The sequence below is a fragment of the Protopterus annectens genome, chromosome 2.part2 (genome assembly GCF_019279795.1).
Source record: "Protopterus annectens isolate FY-2018-M chromosome 2.part2, PAN1.0, whole genome shotgun sequence".
In the NCBI taxonomy this organism is placed as follows: Eukaryota; Metazoa; Chordata; order Ceratodontiformes; family Protopteridae; genus Protopterus; species Protopterus annectens.
Genome location: NC_056730.1, coordinates 420,921,455 through 420,937,171, shown reverse-complemented (window position 1 = coordinate 420,937,171; position 15,717 = coordinate 420,921,455). Strand labels below are relative to the sequence as shown.

Here is a 15,717-nt window from a genome sequence, read left to right as displayed (position 1 = left end):
TCCGGCAGTTGTTTTTTGGGTTATTTGGTTCCGGCAATAAGACATACTGCAGAATTACCTTTGGGTAAGATACGAAACGTGAGAGAAGCAACCCGAAAGCCCGAAGGTCCAGTTGAAAAACCTGTGAATCCAGTTGGAAAGATTGAAGCTGGCTGGAAAGACCACAATTCAGTAAAAGACAAAAGCGAATTGACTCATATGGACTTGAGTGACAGTGTTCTATCCTGGGCTGGAATATTCCCAGCCTATGTAGCAGTCAAATCGATCTGGGAGCTGAGGAAGTTGTCGAAACTTCTCGAAGTAATGAGTAATGCAACTTTTTCTGCCCTAGAACTGGAGACTGATGAACTGAATGCAATGAGAACTGTTGTGCTACAAAATCGGATGGCTCCTGACTTCACCCTAGCGGCGAGAGGTGGTACGTGTGCGCTTATCAAAGAAGAATGCTGTGCTTATATTCCTGACAATCATCATGAGATCAATAACCACCTAGAGGTAAATTCAGCAAGTATCAGCCATGACTGAACCAGACCCAAACCCACTGACGGACTTTTTCCAGAATCTATTTGGGGGGGTGGGGTTCCATCCTAATGAATATTCTGATTGCCATTTGTGTGGGTATACACCTAATAGGAGCATGTGTTTGCTGTGGAATTCCCTGCATGAAAAGATTAATCAAAGATTTTATTGATGTATCTGTTACTGAAACTTTGTACCAAGATATTGAGATTGAAAGATTGATCTCAGATGACATTTTTCTGAAGTATAGATTGAATGACTCACCTAGCTGAAAATCCTAAGTGGAAAAGGTTAGGAGATGAAATGACACTATGCATACTTCAAAATAGAATAAAAAGTATTAATAGGGGGGAAAATGTTAGAAAAATGTGTATTTGAATATATGAGAAATGCTAGTTTAAAAGCAAAGTAGTATATAATGCATTTTATTCTATTAATCATATAACAAGTAGGGATTAATTCATGTGCAAATGTAAGTAGCTTTGAAACTGCAGTGTGGCTTGAAGCAAAGCTGATCTTTGACCCTGGCAGAATGCTAGCTTAGCAAGTTTTAATGTTTATGCTTTTCACAAGTGATTATCTGCTGGGTCAGGAAATTAAATGTGTGAAATAATGAAATCTTCTGCTTTTTCCTGTTGGAATGATTTGGCCTTGTATATGTATTACTGAGATAGCACGCAGCTGTGTGAGAAAGTGTAACAGAGAACAAAGACGTGTATTAAAAGACTGAATCTGCTATTGTATTCGAACTGATATGAAACCTTGAAGAAGTAACTTTACAGAAAGACATTATGTCTGACCAGCTGGATAGCAAGGTCGTATTGTATCTAGAGGAAAAGTTTTTTTAAATATACAGTATCAACAGCTTTATGAATAACAGATTGTAAGCTAAAAGTGATGTAGATGCCCTGTGACATACCACGTCAGTAAGGTGGGCATAGCTTAAATGTTAAACCTATATAAAATTGTGTGCTTCCTGTTTCATGTCAGACAAAATTCTGTACTTGTACGTTTTTTGCCACCTGGTGTACACTAGTAAACTTTGTAACCTGAACCTCCTGTGTGTTGATATCTTATTTTATTTAACAATTATCAAGACTCCTCTGGATTCCCACTCTTAGAGCATCCCAACATCTTTGGAAAACACCTTCTGCCATTTTGTCCCTGGCCTGGCATTAAACAGGCATACAATGGATATAAAATGTGTACACACCCCTGTTAAAGTGCCAGATTTTTGTGATATAAAAAAATGAGACTACAATAAAACAGTTCAAAACTTTTCCCACCTTTAATGTGACCTATAACCCATACAATTCAATTGAAAAACAAACAAATCTGTCAGAGGAAAAATATAAAAAATAAAAAATGTACAATAAGCTGGTTGCATAAGTGTGCACACCCTTAAACAAATACTTTGTTGAAGCACCTTTTCATTTAATTACAGCATTCAGTCTTCATGGGGACACACCTGCCATCAATTAAAGAGACTCTGATTAACCCCAAATAAAGTTCAGCTATCCTAGTAGGATTTTCCTGACATTTACTCAGTTGCCTGCTGCAGCAAAAGCCATGGTTCGCAGACAGCATCAAAGGGATATCACTGTTGAAAGCTATCAGTCAGGAGAAGGGTACAAAAAAAATTTCCACAGCATTGGATATACCATGGAACACAGTGAAGACAGTCATGAAAAAGTAAAGAAAATATGGGACAACAGTGACATTGCAAAGAACTGGGCATCCCTCCAAAATTGATGAAAAGACGAGACGAAAACTGGTCAAGGAGGCTGCCAAGAGACCTACACTAACACTGAAGGAGCTGCAGGAATTTCTGGCAAGTACTGGCTATGTTCTACATGTGACAAACATATCCCATACTCTCCATATATCAGCTGGTTTGGCATAATGGTGCAATGCTCTGACTTTGTTGCAGAGGGTCCAGGGTTCAGTACTTGGTAGGGGAATCTTTTTGGGAGATGGGTTGGCTTAACAGTTAAGGTCCTTACGTGATTGATTCAACGTACAGGGTTTGATTCTGACCTCTGATTATCATTAGCTAGGCTTGCAATGGTCTGCAGACTGATAGCCTAGTATTTACCTATGAACATATGAATATGGCAGATCTCCTTTAAATAGAAAATTCACCCTGGGGATTATTCCAGTGGCTCTACTTGACAGAGGTACTGGGAACTAAGGTCGGGTGGCACAATGCCAGGGTAATCCTATGGGCTAGGCTTGTAAAGGCTCCAGGGCCATTAGCCTAGTACACGCCTATGACTATGGGGTAGGGTTGCAAGACAGAAGACTTTCCTTACACAGAAAAACATCCAGGCCTGGCTAAAATTTGCAAAACAATACATCAAGTCTCCCAAAAGCATGTGGAAACTGTATTATGGTCTGAATAGACCAAGGTTAAACATTTTGGCCACAATTCCAAAAGGTACGTCTGGCACAAAAATAACACTTCGCATCACCAAAAGAACACCATCTCCATGATGAAGCATGGTAGTGGCAGTATCATGCTTTGGGGTTGCTTTTCTTTAGCTGGAACTGGGGATTTAGTCAAGGTGGAGGGAATTATGAACAGTTTCAAATACCAGTCACTTTTGGCCTAAAACCTTCAGGCATCTGCTACAAAGCTGAAGATGAAAAGGAATTTCACCTTTCAACACGACAATGACCCCAAGCATACATCCAAATCAACAAAAGAATGGCTTCACCAGAAGAAAATTAAAGTTTCAGAATGGCCCAGTAAGAGCCCAGACCTAAATCCAATAGAAAATCTGTTAGGTGACCTGAAGAGTGTTGTTCACAAGAGATGCCCTCGCAATCTGACAGATTTGGACCGCTTTTGCAAGGAAGAGTGGGCAAATATTGCCAAGTCAAGAAGTGTCATGCTGATAAGACTCCTACCCAAGAAGGCTGAATGCTGTAATTAAATCAAAAGGTCCTTCAACAAAGTATTAGTTTAAGGGTGTGCACACTTATGCAACCAGCTTATTGTACATTTTTAATTTTTTTACATTTTTTCCCCTAACAGATTTGTTTGTTTTTCAATTGAATTGTACAGGTTATAGGTTACATTAAAGGTGGGAAATATTTTGAAATGATTTATTGTCATCTCATTTTTTATATCACAAAAACCTGGCATTTAACAGGCGTGTGTAAACTTTTTATATCCACTACATGTGCATACTTGCTAGCAATTACCCTTCTGCCAGGTAATGTTGGTTAGAGTCTAGTCCTTTTCCCTCTTCCTAACTGTAATTCCCTTGTATTATAGTTCTACTTCTCTACCTGATAATAGGTTTACATTCCTTATAGCACTGATTCGCTCTGAAAATGCTAAGACCATCTGTTTTATGTCTCACCTAGACTTTTGTATTGGTGAAACCACAATGTTATGTTACAAAATCAAAAACTAATGTAAGCTGTGTCTGGGTGAAATATTTAAGTTATTTGCCAATATTTGTATCTACAAAGCAGCTTCTGTGGGTCATATGCAACAATGCATTTTTACATTTATTATCCTTAAGTTTTTGGACCACATTTTAATAAAAAAGTGCATCCTTCAATGATGTCACCTTAAGGATAGTGTGAGGCAAGTCTACTGACTTTGATGTATGTGCGTTTGCACATGTGCAGTGGTGCATCCATTGAAGTCTATCATTTTATATACAATATGTTCTATTGCTAACTTAAGTAAAATAATATTGGCAAATCACTTTAAAATGGCCTTTATTTTTTTAAGTCTGCCTACATGTATCTACTAGGTGGTCCTGTAGAATGTTAGTTGGCAGGAAATGGCAATACATATGGCTTGTATGCCATATGTGAGACTCATGGGCACTGCCAAAATGCTGTTCAGATTCACTTTTTATGAATCCATGCGATTGCACATTATCTGGCAGTTGATGGAACGATAGCTCTTCCTGTTGCTGTAATGCAGTCTGTAGACACCAAGGGAGCCTTTATTGCTATCCATGTGCAAACTATAACTCTCAACAACTTGGTGATGTGGACAATGCCATGAAAAACCATGCACAATAGTGGCTCTTTTCCCTGTTGCTTTGGGGAAACAGAAGTGCTCATATACCCAAGTCTGTAATTTATCATAGAATTTCTTCAGCATTCTACAGGTTGATGCTTGTGAAATACCCAGTGTGTCTCCTGATTGGCACTGGAAGGTCACCATAGACACAATGTTAGCAGCTACACATCTTGTTATCCACTTCTAAGGGAAGACCACACATTTCTCCAGATCCATTCTGTGGGCCATACAAGTCAACTAAAGCCCATGCGATGACTCAATGAGTTCTGGAGCTGCTGATCCAAACTCTGATGCAATAATACCCTGTGTTTGTATCATTTTTATCATGCCAGCTGGTTAGGGTTGCCACCTTTTCAGATGGCCAAAGTGGGACAGTTGTGGTACAAACATCAGATTTTGCAAGCCAAAATATACCCACAGCCAGTACAAGGGACAAAACATCACATTTTTGCCTAAATAAAAGCTTATTCTTACAGCATTGTAGTTGCTTATTTTGTTTCTTATAACATTTAGTTGTTTCAGATACAGAATAACTGTTTTATGCAACTATTACATAAAATATAGGAAATAATTTTGCCCTAATATTTCAGGACAGTTGCTATTCTTACAATATTTTTGCAGGACATAACTGCCCAAAGAGGGACTGTCCCTCGCAAAGTGGGACAGGTGGTAACCCTACAACTGCTGCCCTAAAGCACTCCCAGGCAGTCAGTGCTACTGGTGATGATGTTTCTAGTTCCAGTTTTATCATCAAACGCAGCTCTGAATGTTTGTGGGGTTTTTTGCCATTATATCAGATGCAACTGACTATGCGACTGACAGATATGAATTGTAATTTTCTTTCAGGACTCCTTATATGCAACTCATTATGCACTCAGTAGACTGCATTTCTTCATTTATTATATGCTTATCCAGACACAGGCAGCCTGTAAAATGGTTCATCTCCCAGACCCCTGCTTCTAAATGTTTCAACTCCCAGGCCCCTGCTTACACTTATCAGGGTATCGGAACTTTTCAGAGATTTGGGATGCATGGGTAGGCATAAAAGGCCATTGTGGTCGTTAGCCTAGTAAATACCTACAAACCTATAATCTGCATTCCCCTGCTTTCCGTGCCTTTTTTGCATATTGCCCTATACTGTTACCAAGTTCTATAGTTACTTAGCTGCATGTTCTCACTTTTAGCTCAACGTGGCACTGCATACTACACAAACTGAAACAGACAATGAATTCTAGTCCACACATTACTGAAATGCTACAAGGAATCTAAACAGCTACAGGACTATTGCTATCATTTTTCTTTGGGTGTCATCTAGATTCATCAAAATCTGTAACTGTCAAATGGGTGTCAGTAATGCTAAAATGCAAATACTGAAAAACAAAACATTGTGTTTCACTCTGTTAACATGCTACTGCAGAGTTGTATTACACTGCTGTACTGCTGACTGCAGCAAAAAGACAAGGCACACTGAGCAGCAAGTTCTCAGCTGCCAAAATGAACCCCTGCTGTTCAAAAAGTATAAAAACAAGCCTGTATTTTACTGTACAAGGTATCCTTCTACAGATGCACAGAAATCAACATTGCTGCTATGTATATGTTACAGGCCTGAGGTTCTGAACAAGCAGGTATCTGAGCTTATTTTATCTGGTCTCTGCTAAAACAATGAAATAATCTGCAAAAAAATATTACTACATTAATTAGTGCTCAAGTATTATGATTAAGTGAAAAAAGGTAATACATCAATAAGGAGGCATTCTAAAACAATCAAAATATCAACATTCATTACTACAACTAAAACCTATAACTTTCTCCCAACCCAAAATAAAGATGCCAGTGAGGTGAGAGTAATTTTATGACACTGTATGTAAAAATATTATAATCAAATATAGGTCTATCAACACAGCTAACCAACAGGATAGAATTTTGATATCCTGCTACTACTGCTAATACAGTTTCAGTACTGTTGAACATTTTCAACATCAGGGTGATCTTCTCAAGATAATGGGAAGTGTACAAGGAATGCAAATACATATTAAACTGCTGTAGTTATCTGTGCCTTTGGATCTGGACAGGAAAGGAAATATACGTTTATGAACTTCTTTCAATACAGCCAAGTAGATACTCAACATCTACTTATCTAATTCAGAGTTAAAGGGATCAGAACTTATCTTGACATGTAGTGGGTACAAGACTGGGACCATCCTAAAGACAGGATACCAGTCCACTACCCATGCCATTCACTCACAAATCTACATATTTATCAAGCCACAATTCAGCATTTCCAGTAAACCTGTCAGTATGTCTTCAGATTGGAGGAACTGCTGACCCTCGTGGAAACTCAGCAGGACATGGATAAAAGATGCAAACTCCACAAAGAAGGCACTCTGGTAGAGATCTGAACTAGAGGTCCAAATGCCATCAGACAACAGTACTAACTGCCTTACCGCTGTGACGCCCAGTTTAGAATCTTGAATTGCATTTTTTTTTTACTTTTGTTACTTTGTTCATTTTAATTTTAGTGATCACATCAGTTAATTTATAATGCACAGCTCACACAGTGATGAAATAAATGTAAAATTACAGTACCTGTTTGAGTGCAAGAGCAACAGCGAAGAGATAAGCACGTCTGGGAAGGGCATCTCCTTTTGTCTGCATCTCATCCAGAAGTGCACTGCAGATTCTTTGACATTCTGGAGTATTCTGTGAAACAACCAAAATAATTTTGCAACTAAAATTAATACAAAAGTGCCCCTTCCTCACACTTATCTGCATCACTATGCTTTTAAAGTAACATTGTAACAGTAGTACAGCAATGGTTACAGTGAGGTAGACTCCTACAAAATATTACTCCTTGGAAATATCCGATTTCCAGAAGTTAAAACACACAATGGATCAGTAGAGTTCATGCACATTACAGCCTCTCCTAATGAATTACACACAGTTTATGTCTGTCAGGAATGTTGTTGCCTTTCAGCTTTTCTCGATTAGGAGTTGCCACAGCGGAACTCCGGTCCGCTAATGATTGGCAGTAGATTTTCACGGTGCCGAGTTGCCAGCTTGATGCCCAACCTTCAATGAAGGCACGCCCATTCAAGCACGTCTTTCGGAACGCCACTCGACCCACGGGGAGGATATGCAGACTCCACAAAGAAGGCACTCCCCGCACTCCAGCCGAGAATCGAACGGGAGAACCTCTTGCTGTGAGGCAACAACGCTACCGCTGCACCACTGCAGATTTCTGTTAAGTATAAATCCTGACAAATACAAAAGTGTGCGTTTAAATTAAAATGTCCATATTCATTACTAGCAGTACTTACAGATTACACTAAGAATATAATCAAAGACTAAAAGTTCATAAAAATACATCTATCCTGAATTTAAAACATCCATAGATATTACTTTCCTGTGTCCATCTCCATGGATCTCATAAAATCAGTGGTCATAAGGATTAATACAAAGCACAGCTTGAATTACAAAATTCTATGTTCATTACTAAAGTTTCACCACCCACATAGAATCATACAGAGTCTAAGGACATTGATTAAACACAGTCTCTGTACTGCAACAGGTAGTATACCTGCCTTTGGTGCTGGAAGATCAGAAGACTGTGGGTTTTATTCCCACACCAACTAGGTGGATTCATTTTTTTCTAATACTGACACTGCAGTGAAGCCTAAGGGGGTGATACACTCCTTCCTTTAGATGAGATGTTAAACAGATGTCTTCCAGAGTTGATGATAGCTCAGGTGGATGTAAAAGATCCAACATCACTTATTAGAAAAGAAGTGGAAATTTCCTAGTGCCCAGGCCAAATTTCCCCTAAACAATATAAATACTACCTTCAGTCTTCTCTGAAAAGTGGCCAGGGTGGGAGGTTTTCATAATGGTTAAGGTGTTTACCTTACAAACATAAGGTGCAGGGTTTGATTCTCACATGGGGTAACTGGCTAGGCTGAAAATGGCCCACAAGGGCAGTTAGCCTAGTACTAATCTATGAACCTATGAACCTATTGGCCTAGTGGAAGTAACCTGGTCAACAAAGTATAAATAGAATAAATAATGTTGAAGTCTGCAAAAATGAAAAAAAAAAAGTTTTTAAAAAGCGCATGCATATTACTGTACACTGAAATTAACTGCATGTTTTACGGACTTAGGACTAAGACATAAAATATACAAAGTGCATCACTATTTTAAAAAGACCATGCATATTACTAACCCTGTCCCAAGACTCGTATAGAGTCTACGGTCACTAGAACTAAAACCTTAAAATAAGAAATGCATGCTGAATTAAACAAAATGCTGCCTCTTGCATTACAGTCCTAGCACACCTTTAGTCTACAAAGGACTTGACTGCAAACTAACTCCACATGCAGAGCTCTTATAAAGCAATTAATAAATTGGACTGCAATGGAAGTGCTGTTTTGTTAATGCAACTAATGCCAGACAACTATGGGATTTCTAGCACCCTCTAGTGGTGTGAAACAGTGGCTAGAAGAAAGAGTTATTTGTATATTTGTATATAAATGTTGTGCACGACAAATGTGTGCAACAGTGGCTAGAAGAAAAAGTCACTTGCATATTTGTATATAAATGTTGTGCGCAATAAACATTTAAAAAAATGTGAGGAACTGAAATGTGTAGCTACTCCAAGGACAACTTACTTTAAGACAGCTTTCCAACTAGTAAAACAGATTTTGATGTTTCGCAGACGAAACTGTACTGTAGGATACCTTTACAAGTATTCACAAATGTGAGTGTGGGTATGCGGGTATGTGTGTGTTTTTCTTCTTTTTCCTTCCTAAACTCTGACCAGCTCATCCCACAACACTTTAGCAATGTCGACATTTACAAATATACCTTTAATCAACATTTTCCTTTTTTCTTCACCTTATGGGGGGGTATCCAACCTGCAAAACACTGAAATACAGATATAGGATTTTACAGTCAATTAATAATAAGCTGCAGTAGTGGTATAGTTCAAACTTTGGGAGCCTGATGTCAGGGTAACCCAAGTAGACTCAGGCAATCAGATTATTACAAGACAGAGAAACAAAAGGAACTACTAAAAAATTAAGACAAAGTTTACTGCAGTACTTTGTGCATTCATGGGTGCCTTCATCAGTGCTTCTGTAATGTCAGATTCTCAGCCGTTAGAAGAAAAGATTAAGAACCCAGCCACTGGGGATGCACAAGCCAGTGCATTTCTTTGTGCACACTCACCACCAAGCCCGGATAAATGGTGAGGGTTGCGTCAGGAAGGGCATCTGGCGTAAAACCTCTGCCAAAAATTACTGATGCGGAGAAGTTTTCATAATTACATACTAGATCGGACGAGGCCCGGGTTAACAATGACTGCCACCAGTACTGTTAGCCAACAGGGTGCTGGCGGAAATTGGGCTACTGTTGGCCGAAGAAGAAGAGGAGGGGGAAGGCATGCCTGAAGGCAGGAAGAGAGGAGGAAGGTTAGGAGTGTAGTACTGAGGGTAGGAACTTTGAATGTTGTCAGTATGACTGGTATAGGGAGAGAGCTAGCTGATATGATGGAGAGAAGGAAGGTTGATATATTGTGCGTGCAAGATACCAGATGGAAGGGAAGTAAGGCCAAGTGTATAGGAGGCGGGTTCAAATTGTTCTATCATGGTGTGGATGGCAGAAGAAATGGGGTAGGGGTTATCCTAACGGAACAGTATACCAAGAGTGTTTTGGAGGTGAAGAGAGTGTCTGATAGAGTGATGTTTATGAAGCTTGAAATTGATGGTGTAATGATGAATGTTGTTAGTGCATATGCTCCACAAGTTGGGTGTGCGATGGATGAGAAAAAAATTTTGGAGTGAGTTGGATGAAGTGGTGGTGAGTGTACCCAAGGGTGAGAGACTAGTGATTGGAGCGGACTTCAATGGGCATGTTGGTGAAGTGAACAGAGGGGATGAGGAAGTGATGGGTAGGTATGGTGTTAAGGAGAGGAATGCAGAAGGTCAGATGATTGTGGATTTTGCGAAAAGGATGGACATGGCTGTGGTGAATACGTATTTTAAGAAGAGGGAGGAGCATAGGGTGACGTACAAGAGTGGAGGAAGATGCACACAGGTGGATTATATCCTATGTAGCAGGGCCAGTCTGAAGGAGATTGGAGACTGTAAAGTGATGACTGGGGAAAGTGTAGTTAAGCAGCATAGAATGGTGGTCTGCAGGATGATGTTGGTGATCAAGAAGCGGAGGAGGAGTGTGAAAGCAGTGCCAAGGATTAAATGGTGGAAGTTAAAAAAGGGTGATTGTGAGGTGGAGTTCAGGGAAGAGTTAAGACAGGCACTGGGAGGCAATGAAGAGTTACCGAAGAGCTGGGTAACTACAGCAGAGCTAGTAAGTGAGACTGCTAGGAAGGTGCTTGGTGTGACATCTGGACAGAGGACGGAGGACAAGGAGACCTGGTGGTGGAATGAGGAAGTACAGGAGAGTATACAGAGGAAGAGGCTGGCGAAGAAGAAGTGGTATTGTCAAAGAGATGAAGAAAGTAGACATGAGTATAAGGAGATGAGGCACATGGCAAAGAGAGAGGTCGCTAAGGATAAGGCATACAGAGAGTTGTATGAGAGATTAGACACTAAAGAGGGAGAAAAGGACCTGTACCTATTGGCTAGACAGAGGGACAGAGCTGGGAAAGATGTGCAGCAGGTAAGGGTGATAAAGGACAGTGAGGGAAACGTACTCACAAGTGAGGAGAGTGTGTTGAGTAGATGGAAAGAGTACTTTGAAGGGCTGATGAATGAAGAGAATGAGAGAGAGAAGGTTGGATGATGTGGGGATAGTGAATCAGGAAGTGAAGCAGATTAGCAAGGAGGAAGTAAGGACAGCTATGAAGAGGATGAAGAATGGAAAGGCTGTTGGTCCAGATGACATACCAGTGGAAGCATGGAGGTGCTTAGGAGAAATGGCAGTGGAATTTTTAACCAGATTGTTTAATGAAATTTTGGAAAGTCAGAGGATGCCTGAGGAGTGGAGAAAAAGTGTTTTGGTACCTATCTTTAAGAATAAGGGTGATGTGCAGAGCTGCAGTAATTACAGAGGGATAAACTTGATCAGTCACAGATTGAAGTTATGGGAAAGAGTAGTGGAAGCTAGGTTAAGAAGGGAGGTGATGATTAGTGGTCAGCAGTATGTTTTCATGCCACAAAAGAGCACTACAGATGCAATATTTGCACTGAGAGTGTTGTTGGAGAAATACAGAGAAGGTCAGAAGGAGTTACATTGTGTCTTTGTGGATTTAGAGAAAGCATATGACAGGGTGCCTAAAGAGGAGTTGTGGTATTGTATGAGGAAGTCGGAAGTGGCAGAGAAGTATGTAAGAGTGGTACAGGATATGTACGAGGGTAGTGTGACATTGGTGAGGACTGCGGTGGGAGTGACAGATACGTTTAAGGTGGAGGTGGGATTACATCAAGGATCAGCTCTGAGCCCTTTCTTATTTGCAGTGGTGACGGACAGGTTGACAGATGAGATTAGACAGGAGGCCCCGTGGACCATGATGTTTGCAGATGACATTGTGATATGTAGTGAGAGTAGGGACCAGGTTGAGGAGACACTGGAGAGGTGGAGATATGCTTTAGAGAGGAGAGGAATGAAGGTCAGCAGGGCTAAAACAGAATATATGTGTGTAAATGAGAGGGAGGGTAGAGGAATGGTGAGGATGCAGGGAGTAGAGTTGGTAAAGGTGGATGAGTTTAAGTACATGGGATCAACAGTTCAGAGTAATGGTGAGTGTGGAAGAGAGGTGAAGAAGAGAGTACAGGCAGGGTGGAATGGGTGGAGAAGAGTGTCAGGAGTGATTTGTGACAGACGGGTACCAATAAGAGTGAAAGGGAATGTCTACAAGAAGGTAGTGAGGCCAGCTATGTCATATGGGTTGGAGACGGTAGCATTGTTGAAAAGGCAAGAGTCAGAGCTGGATGTGGCAGAGTTAAAGATGTTCAGATTTGCACTGGGTGTGACTAGGATGGACAGGATTAGGAATCGGTGTATTAGAGGGTCAGCTCAGGTTGGACAGTTTGGAGACAAAGCAAGAGAGGCGAGATTGCATTGGTTTGGACATGTGCTGAGGAGGGATGCTGGGTATATTGGGAAAAGGATGCTAAGGATGGAGCTGCCAGGTAAGAGGAAAAGAGGAAGGCCTAAGATGAGGTTTATGGATGTGGTGAGAGAGGACATGCAGGTGGATGGTGTGAAAGAGCATGATGCAGAGGACAGGAAGAAATGGAAACAGATGATCCGCTGTGGCGACCCCTAACGGGAACAGCCGAAAGAAGATGATGATTAGAAGAAAAGATTAAGCATCTGTACAGATGTCCTGTAGCAGTAGTCATTTATTTTTTTGATAGTGTCCTGTCAGCACAGCTAGCTTCTGCAGTTAACACCCATGTGAAGGTCACACAGTACAGTTGTTGATGGAAGTGTATACTACTACTGTTTTGATTAGTTCTCCATGACAGACATTGACACAAGAATCCTGCAGTGGTATGACATTTCAGGCCTAGTGTTGCACCTTGTGTAGATTTCAGAGTTATACAACTGCTCTTTGGAGTTGGTTGCACCTCCCCAACATTATTCTGGATAGTTCTTTCCAGCTTCCTGTACTCCACAATGATGACTACAACAGATGCCTTGGTCCTAGGTTAGGGTGGCATTTCAGGGAAACAGTCCAATATGCTTGGTCACAAATGGAGACAGTTTTATACATTGTCACGTGTTGGATGAGGCATTATTGCCGACCCTTCAGATCTTTCAAAACTCCATCCTTCATAGTGCGATTGTCATCCTTGTGGATAATGTGGGTGTGGTATGATATGTGAACAGGCAAAATTGAATGTACTTCATCATATCTTGTCTATCACGAGGCATCAAGAACATGGGAATGAGCCATACTGTCAAACCATTTTCTGATAACCTGTACTCAGAGGGAAGCCAAATCATTCTGACTTGATCCCAAACAAACGTTTCTTAAATCCAGGGTCTCAAACACCTATCCTATACAGACAGGCTAAAAGCCCTGTCCCTCTACTCAGTCTCAAACAGACAGCTCAGAGGTGACCTGTGTCTGGCATACAAGGTCATCTCAGACCCAGCCTTGATGGAGTTGCTGCATATCCACAAGTCAAACTCCACTCGCGTAACCCGCATGCAAGGCCTCAACCTAGTCTGTGACATTAATAGAACTTGTGGGCAGGATAGATTTGTGTCCCAAAGACTCCATCTGTGGAATAGACTCTCTCTCCATGTCAGAGTACCTCACTGGCCCTCTTTAAGAGGAACCTGGATGAATGGATGGAAAACAGAAAATTCACCCCTGATTTCCTACCTATGTCCCTGCTAGATAGCGGAAATAGGTGCTGACTTTGTGGGAACATGGGCAAAATTCTTGGCTAGGCTTATAAGGGCCTCCAGGCCAACAGCCTAGAATCATCCTATGAACTTATGAAACTACTGTGTATTAAAATGCTAACAGTAACAGTTAACACAGCTGTAGCACAACAGCAGCTATATGTGCTTCTGAATTTTCTTTCTCAGTCCTATAACAGCTCAGTATTTATGAGTGAGTACTCCCAATAAGCATTCTTTCTCTCCTTTTCCTCAATCTTTGATAACTGCCACTACTAACTCTTAACCACCCTTTTAAAACACCTTTATTAAATCATCAATTAAGACATAGTCACACATACGATAATAGAAATAGAAAAAAATGTTAACTTTCTTTCATTTACATACGTTACATTACATACGTTTTCTTTCTTTATAACAAATCCCATTTACTCCAACATTACATAAATTACTCAAATCCTGCCTTCCTTTAAACCTCTCTCCTCCTCCTCTTGAACATGATTTGCCATGTACTGTTACCACAAATTCCATTTATTTATGTAATCTGTCCCTTCCCTGTTCTAAAGATTCAACTTCCATTTCTTCTATCTTTTACAATAGCCCTTACCCATTCTAAATACTCTCAGAAATAAACCATGCCTGCCTGCCTGCCTACTATGACATTTCAGTATTACCTGGTCTTCCCCTGTGCACACAATGTCCATTTTTAATCCTCTCAGAAAAGAAAACTGGAATGTATACTAAATCCAAATGAAACAGTATGTCAAATGTGTTTTACATGAAACCAAGGTATGCTGCTTGAAAGGATAAACCTTTATCTTGGGCAGCAGTTACACTCTCAAAAAAATTACTAAGTACATGTGAGCTACCACTGATAAAACTGCACTGGGTTACATCATGGGGAAGGGGGTTTCCCAGGTCTGTCTGAATAAGTCCTGTGATAACTTCCTCCATCTCCTAGTAAAACAAGTTTTGAGTCTGACTGGTCTATAATTACTGGAGTTTGTGGAAGGGCCGCCCTTGTGGAATGGGACCACAGCAGCTTTCTTCCAGATATCAGAAACATAGCCATTTTGTAATACTCGATAAAGAATAAAATGAAGATAAACAATGTTGCACAATAATGACATTTTATTTTCCTGGGCTCAGAAATCTTTGCAAACAGTAAATGTAGTCATAAAACTAATACATATCTTTTGGAAAGAAAACTATGGCAAATCTGACACATTTTAACTTGCAAAGATATCACATCGTCAACAAACATCCCTACAGTCAAAACTATGTTTTTCCCCAGTAATAATGTACAGTTTGGAAGTTAGGAAGGAAAAAAGTGATAAATATCTGAAAGGTTTTCTTTAACAGAGGGGGGGGGGGGGTGAGGTACCAACATCCTGGAAAAAAGTTCTGTTGGCTGCAATACCTAAAGATGGTAAAGACCTATCAGATCTGTATCTATATCTGTATATAGGCCCATCTCAATTCTAAACCATGGTTATAAAGTGTTTATGTCTATAATGATGCATTTTGTCAGTCGTACTCATTATCACAGAAGATTTTAGGGAGGATGAGTCAGCTAAAGATTAACTAATTTTCCGTACTTGTTTGCTGCAACTTTTTCCAGTTTTATCGTTCTCCTTTTACTAAATATATATAACCATAACACTGCATCAGTCATGGATCATGTCAAATAAAACAACAGCATAAAACAAAATGAAATCAATCATTAAACTCTGCCATAATCCAATATATAGGTATCAATTCCCAAAAGTCAACAAGTCATC

At 40.2% G+C, this 15,717-nt stretch overlaps 1 protein-coding gene across 1 annotated transcript in view; it reads right to left on the bottom strand.

The window, feature by feature from the left end:
* Positions 1-15,717, bottom strand: part of PTCD2 (pentatricopeptide repeat domain 2) — a 399,909-nt gene that overhangs the window by 158,106 nt on the left and 226,086 nt on the right. The window contains exon 7 of the mRNA XM_044063933.1: positions 7,154-7,267. Within this exon, the coding sequence (XP_043919868.1) occupies positions 7,154-7,267 (114 nt within the window). The remainder of the gene's footprint in view (positions 1-7,153; positions 7,268-15,717) is intronic.